Source organism: Coloeus monedula (assembly GCF_965178545.1).
Source record: "Coloeus monedula genome assembly, chromosome: 7".
Classification (NCBI taxonomy): domain Eukaryota; kingdom Metazoa; phylum Chordata; class Aves; order Passeriformes; family Corvidae; genus Coloeus; species Coloeus monedula.
Window position 1 is genome coordinate 1,681,441 of NC_138787.1, and position 12,215 is coordinate 1,693,655.

The 12,215-nt window shown below is 46.0% G+C and overlaps 1 protein-coding gene across 5 annotated transcripts in view; it reads left to right on the forward strand.

Annotated features, from left to right (window-relative positions):
- The window catches only part of AGAP1 (ArfGAP with GTPase domain, ankyrin repeat and PH domain 1), a 306,992-nt gene that overhangs the window by 180,387 nt on the left and 114,390 nt on the right, over positions 1-12,215 (forward strand). For all 5 annotated transcript variants that reach the window (XM_082285201.1, XM_082285204.1, XM_082285202.1 and 2 more), the window contains one exon: positions 7,114-7,218. In XM_082285201.1, the coding sequence (XP_082141327.1) occupies positions 7,114-7,218 (105 nt within the window). The remainder of the gene's footprint in view (positions 1-7,113; positions 7,219-12,215) is intronic.

Consider the following 12,215-nt stretch of genomic DNA (forward strand, 5'->3'; position numbering starts at 1 on the left):
TGTTTCTCGAGAGAAGTCAGCGTTCTGTTGCTTCCTTTTCATGCCTGCCCCTTCAGCCGTTCCCGAACATTCCCGCTCTCGGAGCCTCTCCCAAATTAAGCGCGGCACGCAGCCGTGTTTGCTCGCACCGGATCCGCTGCCCAGCGCTGGTTTTCCTTCGACCAAGGTAATAATTTGCATCGAAGTGCATTTCACTGGTGTCAGGGAAACCACAACTGCCAGTGCCAAGGGGTTAATAAACCAACTACTGGAGATTATTAAGGGCTGGGATTCTTTTTGTCCTGTGTTTTTAGCAGTCCAGAGTAAGCAGAACAAGTCTTGGAAGGCAGCAGAGGCAGAAACTACTGCAAGGCAGGAGAATAATGTGATTTGCTGGGTGCCGTGTCCTGTTCAGAGAGGTAAACCGGGGTTAGAGTGGAAGATGTGCCAGTCCCTTAAATACCTGATTGCATTTCGTCACACACTGGAACATTCGACTCCACAGGAAGGATGTGTGGTGGCCATACCTGTAGAGTTTGCAACGTGCTGATGATTTTATAAAGTCTCATTTCAGAAACAGTCATAAAGTAGGGCTAAGGGAAGAGTGCCCCTGTCCCAGAGCTGTCAGCTGAAGGAGAACTCAACAAGAGTTGGAGGAACTTGTGTATTACCTGTGTTGGCAAAATCTAGAGGCTGAAATATTGGAGCAGTCAGTAATCAAGGCCAGGTTGGACAGAGCTGGGAGCAACCTGGGCTAGTGGAAGGTGTCCCTGCCCATGGCAGGGGGTGCAGTGAGATGGTCTTTAAGCTCCCTTCCATCCCAAACCATTCTGGGATTAAAAATAAAGATGCAGTAACAGCAAACACTAAGTTTGTTCTCCCCATCAACTTTGTCCATAGTGCTACTGTTCCTTGCAGGAATTTGGTGGCTGTCCTTTGTTGGAGGTGGCAATCCTCGTCGCTGGTGCTGTGATGAACCCTAAGAGTTGCTTAATCAGCGTTGGGGTTTTTTTCAGTACATCTCTCAAATTTTCTTTAGTAGCTTGTGTGCAGAGAGCTTGGAAATTAACGAGTAGCAGGTTGATTGTCCTTCAAGTTTAAGCACAGCCATTATCTTTTGCTGCAAGTCAGGTGTTAGATCCTCTCTGTTCTTTGTCTTCAAATGGAAATCGTGGCTGATCAGCCCCAGCATTAGGTAACCATTCATGGAGTAATTACCTGCTGCACAGTCACTGCCTTGTGTTTAGGGAATGTTAGAGGAGAATTGGGTACAATGTTCTGATTTCATTTTCTCATAAAGGTGCAGAACAAAGATTTGAATGGTTTCTTCAAGGTGGGAGCATCTTTGTAGCAAAACTCTGCTGCTGCTGTGCCAGTTTTTAAGGGAGGTGGGAGGGGTTTTCCATGTGCACAACTGTAGTGAGAACATCCAGGAGTTTTGGGGGTTTTTTTGCAATGTTGCTGTTAGATACTGAAGTTGGAGAGTGTTTGAGCTTTCCTGTTTTCAGAACACTACAGAGCCACTCCAGGTTCTTGTAGCTTTTTTTTTTTTTTTTTTTTTTTTTTTTTTGTGGTTCAGTTGGTCCTCAGTTGTGCACTGCTACTGTAAGAGATCACAGAATCCCAGAATGGTTTGAGTTGGAAGGGACATTAAAGCTTGTCCTATTCCACCCCTGCCATGGGCAGGGACACCTTCCACTGTCCCAGGTTGCTCCAAGCCCCAATGTCCAACCTGGCCTTGGGCACTGCCAGGGATCCAGGGGCAGCCCCAGCTGCTCTGGGCACCCTGTGCCAGGGCCTGCCCACCCTCCCAGGGAACAATTCCTGCCCGATATCCCATCCAACCCTGCCCTCTTTCAATTTGAATCCACTCCCCCTTGTCCTGTCCCTCCAGAGCCTTGTCCAAAGTCCCTCTCCCTCTTTTGTGTAAGCCCCTTTTAGGTATCAGAAGGGAGAGGGAAGTTTGCTATGGGTTTCCAAGTGTAAAAACTTAAACCAGCTTCATGTCTCATTGACCAAGAGACCAAGCAGCATTCCCTTAAATTCCTGAGGAAAAAAAGACTAAAGTCTGGGAAACTGAGAAAACAAGTTCTATTTTTATGGAAGGATTCCCAATCCAGTGGGAATCTTCAAGAGTTTATTCCCTAGAGGCTTTAAAGAGAGAGCAGCCTCATCCAGTGGAAGGTGTCCCTGCCCATGATAGGGGATGCAATGAGATGAGCTTTAAGGTCATTCCAGCCCAAACCATTCTGGGATTCATGGCTCTCTATGGAGCAGTGATTCAGCGATTACCAAAGGCTTCCTTTGGCACGCAGGTGTTGTTTGGAGGTGAAACAGTCTGAGCTGGTGTCTGCCATGTGCTGGAAGAATGGACTTGAACACTAGAAACCTGTTAGAATTAAATCTTCTGGAAGCAAAAAATATCTCTTAAGGATTAACCTCTTGTTTATTACCAGGTGATACCAGTGCAGAGTTGGCTGGTCATGGAATCCTGGAGGATTCACCAGCGTTTGTTCTCCAAGTTAATAGATTTACAGGAAGTGGGTGTTTTATTGACCAGAATTTGTATGTAACAATTAATTTGTGATCCTGACTGAGTGGCTGCCTTTGGAGTTGTTTGAGGGACGATGTTTTTCATGAGTGAGAGCTTTTCTTTTCTGAACAGGATGCACAGGAGCTGTAGGAAATTCCTAGCAGTGCTAGCTGCTAATCATGACTGTGGGAACTACAGACCTGAGTGGAAAATTAGGAATTTGTGCTGTTAATGATGAAGTGTGAGATTACCTATTTCATTCTGTCAGAACAGCATCAGAGAAACAATATGGGGGTCAGCTAAAAATCAGGGAAGGGGAAGAAACAGAAGCCATGGCAGATCCTTTTCTGACAGAAAACAGAAACCAAAGTGGAATCATGGAATGGTTTGGGTTGGATGGGATCCTAAATTCATCTAGTTCCAACCCCTGCCTTGTAGGTACCTTATTTCCTTTTCCAGAAGGTCCAGTCTTGGCTCTGCTGACTTCAAAGACCATTTTTAAGGCTTCTCACCTGCCAGTATCTTCAATGCAGCATTAAGCAACTTCAGGAGGTTACTTTTTAAAATGCCAATAATTTGCTATTTAAACCCTGAAATACTTCTGCAGAACAAATTGATCATTGTTTCGCCATTGAGTTGTTATTTCAGCAGGCAAGCTTTGGAGCTCACAGAAGGCACCCAGAGCAGCTGGTTGCTGTGTATTCAGATGAACTGGGTGTATGACATGCCCTGGTGCCTTGACCAGTGCTGGGTGTGTTGTTTTTTTTCCACCTTAGCTCCAATCAATCCGAGGCTGGCGGCTTTTCATTAGCTGCTCTTGCTCCCACGGTAATGTTGGGATTGCAGAGCCTGCTGGCAGTCTGTAACTTCCCCAGGTGCCCTGGAGCTCAGCAGCCTAAGCTGATTGACTCAGTTAGGGCCCCAGTCCCTAACAGCAAATGCAATCAATAAATCTTTGTTGGTAAATAATTGCTATCGAACAGAGTTTTAATATAAATTTATGAGTGGTGTTTTATCACAGCTTGAGGCTACAGCAAGCCACTGAGTGATGGATTTCAGATCACACTTGCATTCATTACATTAACTTTGTAAGTTATTTAAAGCTTGTACACTTAACATTGCTTTTGGCTTGCAATGACCTCCTGGGAGTAGACGTAGCACACACATTACTGATGGAGAGCCCGAGGTACCTACGGGCAGCCGCTCCCTTCGCCCCGTGGATCCTCCAGCAGAACCCAGGGACTGTGGTCCGTGTGCTCCACTTGGAGCCTTTTTTCCTCCAGCTCCTTAAAACCACAGGCTGGAGGAGTCTGCTTGGAGAAACCATTCCTCCCTTAAACCCAGAACTGCAGTTTGGGAGGGAAGGTGGTAAAAAAAAAAAAGTGATTTGAGGTGTGAAGCTCTTCTGTGTGTGGAAATCGGAGGTGTTAAATTCTCAGTGTTGAGTCTGGAGGCTTTGAGTCAGCTGCAGCCAACTGCTGATGGAGGGCTGTAAGAAATGAAAGATTTCATACAAATTAGGGAAAACAGCATTGTCCAGTTAATAATAATTTAAGGCAGGGATTATTTAGGCCAAAAAAATTGGTATTTGGAGTCAAAGATTGACTTAGTCTCTTACTGTGTAGCTTGGGGACTCAGTGGGATTTTTCCAGCGTGCTGTGTGTACGTGGGGACCTGTTTGGCAGTGGCTGGGGACATGCCCAAGCTGCCCCTGAGTTGCCTTGGAGGTACCAGGGGTCAGCAGGACCCCCTGGATGTCATTTCCTCAGCACAGGATCTGATGTGACTCCAATGTAGCCATAATCTGACTGAAGGAAAGGTGTTGTTTTTTTTTTTTTCCTGTTAAATAACATTTCTTGTCATATGTGGGCCATTTATTTTTTTTTAAGTGTGGCTAATGTTAAAGTGCATTTATAACTGATCTAAACTCTGATTCTAAGACCATTTCTCCAGACCGTTCTATAAAATTACCACAAAGTGGTGGCCTTGGGGATAAAAACTGTGCTTTGTATGGGCTGCTTTGCTTTATTGCACTTTAAGTTAGCTCCTTGTATTCAGAGCAGTTTCCTCTGCAGGTACTTCAAGATACTTTTAATTATCGCATAATGTGAAAATGATTCTGTTTGCCAAAGGAATGCCTGAAGAAAATGGATTGGGAAGTCTGGTTTGTTAGTTAGGCACAAATAGGTCCATCATTCGTATTCAGTTCTGAGCTGGGAGGGTTGGGTTTTGTTTGGTTTTTTTTAACACCAAAGCACAGAGTTCTGCTTTAAAAGCATGGCAAAACTTCATTTTGAATAATTTTCTTCATTTAGATCCCAAACTAAACTGTCATAATTCGTACTTAGATAGTAGCAAAACTTAAGTAGTAAAAACCACAACAACTGTGGTGGATTTTTACTATTTATTGAGATTACAATTGGCATGAATTGAAAATTACGTAAGTAATGACATGTTTTCTGTATAGCAAAGGGGGGCAGTTAAAAGGTTATGAAATATATACATTTTACTGGCTTCAAAACTTGAAAAAAAAAAAGGCAGAGGGAAAAAAAAAAATCCCCATTATGATCCTTAGTGCTTTTTCCCCATTAGAAGGTCTGAAGAACAAACCAGTGCAGGGAAACAGTAATTTTTGATCCCCATGGCACAGCACTAACTAGAATTGGGTCCCCCTAAACGCCAGCGCCATGCTGCAGGTGAGGTATGAAAGATGGGAAAGGTGAAGAGACAGATCACCTCCTATAGACAAACAGGAGAGTCAAAGGCAGAAATAAGCTTTCATTTTTTAATAGAAGAAAACAACGTCTCCAAGCGCTGGCAGGCGGTAATTGGGATGAGCCGCTTGCAGGAGCTTTGCTGAGGAGGCGTTTCAGAAACCCCGTTCTCCTTGAAAAAGTTTTGAGTTCTAGCAAGGAACAGCACAAAAAAAAAAAAAATACAGACACGTGACCCCCCCCACCCCAGACAGGCAGGAAGTTGGGGGTTTGGATTGCTGTGTAATTCAGGTGTCCAACACGAGCTTTTCTTCACGGTCCCGTCCTTGGATTGCCTTGAATTTGGGAAGGGTTCTTCTCTGAAGTTCTATTCCAGCCGTGTGGCCAGGAGCAGGACTTTAACTTGAGTAGAGCTGGCCTGTGTCCCCTCCTGGCTTTGGGGATTGGTTCTGCAGAGGAATCACTTCATAAAGCTGCAGGTTTAATGGGAAAGCAAACAGTGGAACTTGTTTTCAAGGTTTAAACCACCTTCAACAAGAACAACTCCATGGGAGTTGGAAGCACCGTGCTTGGCAGGGCATCTTTGCGTGTTCTGTTTTCCCTTTGTTTTACTTGCCTTGTACAATGAGAAGGGGAAAATTAGTTTTATAGGGATTCAGGAACTGAAGTCTGTGTTGGGTGGATTCCTGGCTTTGATTTAATGAAATTGATATTAGTGTCTGCCTTGTTCAGAGCTTGATCTGAGACACCAGTGCGTCCCTGTGGTGTGGGTACTGACCACAGGGTCTCACTGGACATTCCAGGAAGGCTTTGCACAACCGCAGTACTGTCTGGATTCATTAGGAACTGCCTTCTGGCTTGGGTTTGGAAATTAAAATTTCCTCAGGAAGTGCATTCTTGATATACCTACTACCTTGAGTGCTCTACAGCATGTGGGATTTTATTTTTCAAAGTGAGTTTCTGGTTTTCAGCTGAGAACAGCTGAATGTACAGCAGCAGTTCCTGTCTGTTTGTCTGTTGGAACACAATGATGACTTCTAATCTTTGCTGTTGGTGAGAAGTTATGGCTGCCCCATTCCTGGAAGTGTTCCAGGACAGGTTGGACAGGGCTTGGAGCAAGCTGGGATGGTGGAAGGTGTCCCTGCCCATGGCAGGGGGTTGGAACTGGATGCGTTTTAATGTCCCTTCCAACCGGAACCGTTCTGGGATTCTGTGATTGTTGGCATTCATCCCTGATGTTTAGATTGGATATGGTGTGTGGAAAGGTGATTCACTTTGCCCACCTCCTTTTCCCTTCTGTCACACCTCTGTCATTAAATTATCCAGGATTTACTGGAAAAGCTTTGTATTTGCTCTGATTCTGTCTTGCTGCTCTTGCCTGGGGTTGGGGTCTCTTCAGCTGGAATGAGTAGCCAAGAGGGGTTTCCATGGTGGTGTTGCCTTTCTGCAGAGGGAATGAGAACACTCATATGTGCTCTTTTGTGGGCAAGGAATCCCCAGGAACATGCTGAAGGGAGGCCACACAGCAGGATCCTCCCTCAGCCTAGGGCTCATCATTTTTTTTGGAGGGTAAGGAAATGCAGAGCAGGGTGTCTCCATCAGCTGGGAATCCACGTGGGTCACCTTACTCTGTGTCATCACACCAAAGCGTGCTTTCCTGAGGCATAGAATTCAGTGCAAAAGGGGCTTTTTCTACCCATTGGACGAAGCCAATGGAGGGAATGTGCACTGTGGGAGAGGCAGAGCAAAGAGAGTAACTTGCAGGAGAAAGCCTCTCCAAAAACGCTCGCGATTACCCTTCTCTCTGTGTCTTAGGCAGTTGTGTGTTGTCTGGAGGGTGTTTAACCTTTTCTTTCTCTCTCTCTCTCTCTCTCCTCCCCCCACCAGGGGATGCTGCTAAAGCGGAGTGGCAAGTCCCTGAATAAGGAGTGGAAGAAGAAGTACGTGACGCTGTGTGACAACGGCGTGCTGACCTACCATCCCAGCCTGCACGTAAGTACACCCTGCTCCCGGAACGTTCAGCAGCCCTGCAGAGCAACGTCACACGTGCCTTTGGTGAGACCACTGCAGTGGAGGAGCTTCTTCCTCTCTCTTCGTTCCCCTCCCTCTCAAAGAGTCATCATCTGAAATGAACCTCCCTGCTGCAAGTCTGAGTGCAGTCCCTTTGAATCCCCTGGGACTGGGGCTTCCTTGCATCCCAGGAACTGTTCGAGCCTTTATTTTCTGCTGACTCTTTTATGGGTTGAAAAACAGCAGTGTTTTATAAGGAAGACTTTCCTAGAGGTAGTAAAGAGTGAGGAGAGGTCGCTGTCAGTGTGCAGTGCTTGTGGTTTGTTCAGTAGTAATTCTGAGCAGCTTTTTGGAAATGGCCTAGCCATTAAAATATGTTCCATACAAGTTTTCCATGTTGGGGCATTTGTCATTGTCCAGGGATGTTTCCTGTCCCCCAGAGTGTGTAACACAATCCCAGGTATGGACTTGGGGATAGAAGGAGCACAGAGATCCCATTCATGACCAGCCCACCCCAAAAATCATGGTGTGACCCTCACCAAGGTTAAATAATAAATACGAGATAGATAGATAGATAGATAGATAGATAGATAGATAGATAGATAGATAGATAATGTGGTTTTATATATTATCTGATCTTGTATTTTATCATCATCCCACGTATGAAAATCAGAGGGTTGCCACTTGCAATGCTTTCAGGGCCAGTTGTTGGTGGCATTGTGGGCTCCCAAGCACTTTTACATAAGGAGTGAAAATCAAGGTTTTGATGCATTTTCTATAAACTCTGAGGTTTATAGACCTGCACCTGGAACTGGCAGGAAACTTCTGCTTTAGATGGGTGGTGTCTGAGGAGCATGGAACCCTAGAATCATTAAGGTTGGAAAGCCCTCTGAGATCATCAAGCCCAGCTGTAAGCCCAGCACTAAACCACGTCCCCAAGTGCCACATCCACGTCTGGCCACACTGATGCTGTGCTTGCCCCGACTGGCTGTTCCCTGTCTGTGGAATATGAGCACTTTTTCTCTGCCTTGACACAAGATTTTAGAGTCTCAGGTCCTGCCATAGTGATGCTTTGCTCTAGCTTCTGATGTGATGTCCATGTCTCTTAAAAATTACGTAGTAAATTAGATGACAAGTAGCTTCAAGGCATTGCTGCTTCCCATCAGGAAGCTTGTCCCTCAGCCCTTGCGTTCTGGAGCAGGGTTTTCACTGCTCCTTTGTGTGATGTAGTTCACGTCTTTCTGCCCAATTTGGTCGCTTTCAGTGCCTCTAAATTTGAGTAATTCTGCTGTGAAGTAGCCCTGAAATACCCAAATTGGTGTATTGGTATGGCTCCCAGAAGGGGAGCACGGATACTGTGTGGCCCCATGGAGCTGCCACCTGAGTCTGCCTTCGATTGTGCTGGTCATCAGCAAGGAGGAGGCTGTTGTGTGTGCCCTGGCCCCTTCCTGGCTGCTGGAAGGGCTCTATTGTTCCTGGCAGGGCCGTGCACGTGTTAGTTTTTCATTGCTCTGGCAGACAATAGAGAAACTTCTTCTCTGCGGGCTCCCCCGGAGCTGCGGCGGCTCCCCCAGAGTAAGAATCCATTGAGGTTACACGTAATTACTTTGAGATTAGAGGTAAATCCATCGGAGATTAGAGAGAATCCATTTAAAGAAGGAGTAATTACCAGCCTGTAATTGTTTCCCTCTGTCCCCCACCGTGCCCCCCCACCCCAGGAAGAAGGTGCTCGGCTCGGTGTTGCCGTTTGCTCCCTGCGTGGATCAGAGGGGTTTGTGAGGGAACCACAGAGATTTTAAGTCTCTGTCACACTCCCAGTACACTTTGTACTAAACTTTGTTGGCAGGAATGTCACAATTTCTTCTTGTGGATTGCCAGGTGAGAGGTTCTTCCCCCGAACAGGACTCTGATGTTGTTTTGCTTTTGCTGTTTTTTGTTTATCAGTAATGTTTTGTTCCTTTTTTTCACGACAAAGCCAAAGCGATGAATTTTTAATGCTGTGCTTGCATTGCTGTCTGGGATAATTTCTTACATTGTTTTGAAAAAGCAGGGCCTTATTCCTACCAAGTTTCCCATAAAGCAGCAGTGAAGAAAAGGGCTTCTGTTAGCCATCTAAAGCCAGTTTCCTAAACTTGTGTAAAGCCAAGCTCTAATCTGACCAGTTCGATTTGGGTTGTTTCAAATGTGCAGGTCATTTTAGTTAATCAGAATGTTGCCCTCTTAATTTTGGAGTGAATTTTTAATTGCAGTGAAAGGTGGGCTGGCCTCTAGTGGTGGCAGAAAAAGTAAATTCAGGAGATCATTTGGTCTGTCCAGCCTGTGGTTTGAGTCAGAGCATAACACCTTGTGTTTCAAAGACCAATTACAATGTGTAGTGGCTGGTGGTGAGCACTGTGTTAACTATTGCTCGAGGTTTGGCCACAAGTGGATCAGTTGTCTCTGCCAGATGTGGCTCAGGCACAAAGCAGAGGTTTTAACGTAGAAAATATGTATTGCAGAAACCAGCCCTGACATCCTCCTTGAAAGCATTGCCTACAGAATGAAAGCTTTTGGGGTGGGGAGGGAAAAATCAAATTGGGCCCTTTCTTGCAGAGGAGGTGTCCCTGGGAGGGTCAGGCCTGTTTGGCAGGGCAGCGTGTTGAAATGAGTGCAGCATTGTGCCAGCTAAATGAGTGACTCCTGATGCCACCAGGTTGATGTTTGACACAATAGCGAAATCCTTCTCCTTTCTTTTCAAGGAAGTGGGGGGAGAGGAAAATGGGGGAAGAAAAATATATGTACATAAGCACCCTACTGTTTCCTGACTTGGTCATGTCAGGTTTTTTCAAGAGCCTCAAACCTTCCCGTCCCTTGGGATGCCGAGGAGCTCCGCCGATAGAAAATGGTTGGGGATAATGAGAGAGAACTTTGACCCGCAGGCTTCAAAGTTCACCAGAGCTCCCTATTCATCTTGGGCTTCTGGAGCAGAGCCGTGGAGTGGATCACTAAAATTCTGGCCGGCAAATTCCATGTCAGCCTCCCCAAAGGGCCCCGGGGGAATTTGTCGAGGCATCTCCCGGCTTTTTAATGGCGGGATGCCCTGCGCGAGGGCTCCCGGAATGCATTCGCCGGGATACCTGCTGGGCAGCACTGCTTTATCTGAGCCTTCTCCCGATGAATAGCTGATGATGTCTCACCACTGGCTGCCTGCCACAGGGCTGCCAGCGTGCCACAGGTCAGCACATGACAAAGATTTAGCTGTGCATGTCCATTTTCTGCTCTTGTATCTTCACCAGCGCTGCACCTCGTTTACGAAGAGGAGAAAAGGAGGGGGAAAGGGCTGAAAACAGCTTAGGTTTTGGTAAGGGCAGTTTTCCCCTTTTATGTTTAGTCTGGTCTAGATTTGATTTGAAATAAAAGCACAGTGCTGGGGCACCTTATGGGGGATGAAGAGCTTCTTAAATACGTGAGAAGGAAGGTGTGATGCCCATCTAGAACGCACTTGGTACACAAACCCCATGTATCTACACAGCAAGGTTGGTGTTTGCTTGCTGCAGCCTTTAACCTTCATCCTCACTGCTCTGGTTTAATGACCTGGGGATTGTAACTGTCCTCAAGGCAGGGGATATCTGGCTTTATCTCCATGAGAGATGTGTGGATTCACCTGGTTTGCTCAATTCATCCCACAGCAGCCACAGTTCTAAATTCTCTCCTAAATACAGCGCTGGCTGGGCGAGCAGCTCATGTGAGCATTAGCAGTGTTGTTCTGCTATAATAAATTGGATTATTGTTCTCAAATAATTTTTTTAAAAGGCAGCATTTCAGCCTGGTAAGGAGTCAGACCCAACAAACTTGGCACAAGAGCTTCAGCAATGCATTATACAGACGCATTCTCTCTGGGAATACCCTACAAACCCCAGACACTGTAAAATTCCTTAAGACTTGAGGTGTCATTTGAGCTTTCTCTGCTTGGCCATTTCCTCCAGAAAAAGCAGATGGTGAGAAGCAGGAGGCATTTGAGAACCTCCTCTGTGTTGGTATCTGGAAGTGTTGTAGCTCCGTGCGCCTTTCTCGGGTCCCAGCGTTTTTCTCAGAGCTGCAGTTGAAATTGTTGTTACCAGCTTGTGTGATTTTCCTGAACTGTTTGGAGACAGAAAGCCTGCTTGCAAATGCAGGATCCCATCTCCCCTCGTGCTAGAGAACAGTGTGGTGTCCTGTGTGGCCAGTCAGCACCCGGAGCCTGGTGCTGCTCCAGCCGAGGGAACCGTGCTCCCCTTCCCATTAGGAATATCCCCCACAGCCATCGCTGCAGCTCAGCCTTGTTTCCAGGCTTGTGTTACCTCAGGCAGTTCAATAGCTCTGAAGTGTGTTGTTTGTGTTGCTTTAATAGAAATATTCATGCTCATACATTTCTAAAATACCATTGTGTGTGTCCTTCCCCCCCGTTTTTGCTCTGAAGGAATGTAAAGCTGGATATTGGCTGGCTCTGAAGGGCCTTTTAACTGGCATTTCCTATCAACAACTGATCCCTAAATCAGCCTTTGGTAAATACAGACTTGGACTGACAAAAGGACCCTGGAAGTCCTCAAGGCCAGGTTGTACAGAGCTTGGAGCAACCTGGGATGGTGGAAAGGTCCGTGCCCATGGCAGGGGGGTGGAACAGGGTGAGCTTTAAGGTCCCTTCCAACCCAAATTGTTCTGGGATTCTGTGATACTTCCCACATGTGATGTAGCTCTCCCTCCTGAGAGAGCAGTGACCAGAACGAACCCTGCAGAGCTACAGTTTGAGTATTGATGAGGATAAATCTGAAGCTCGTGTAAACTTTTATTGTATTTACTATTTCATGCATTAACATGCCTAAAATATTGGTTAGGATAGGAAAAAATGAATGATAGAATAGTTAAATATGAGCCTAGTAATTTCTGATTATTTTTATAAAGTGCTGTAGCTGTACAAATCACTCAGACACTTTGGAGCTCCCTGGAAAACTTCTTTATTA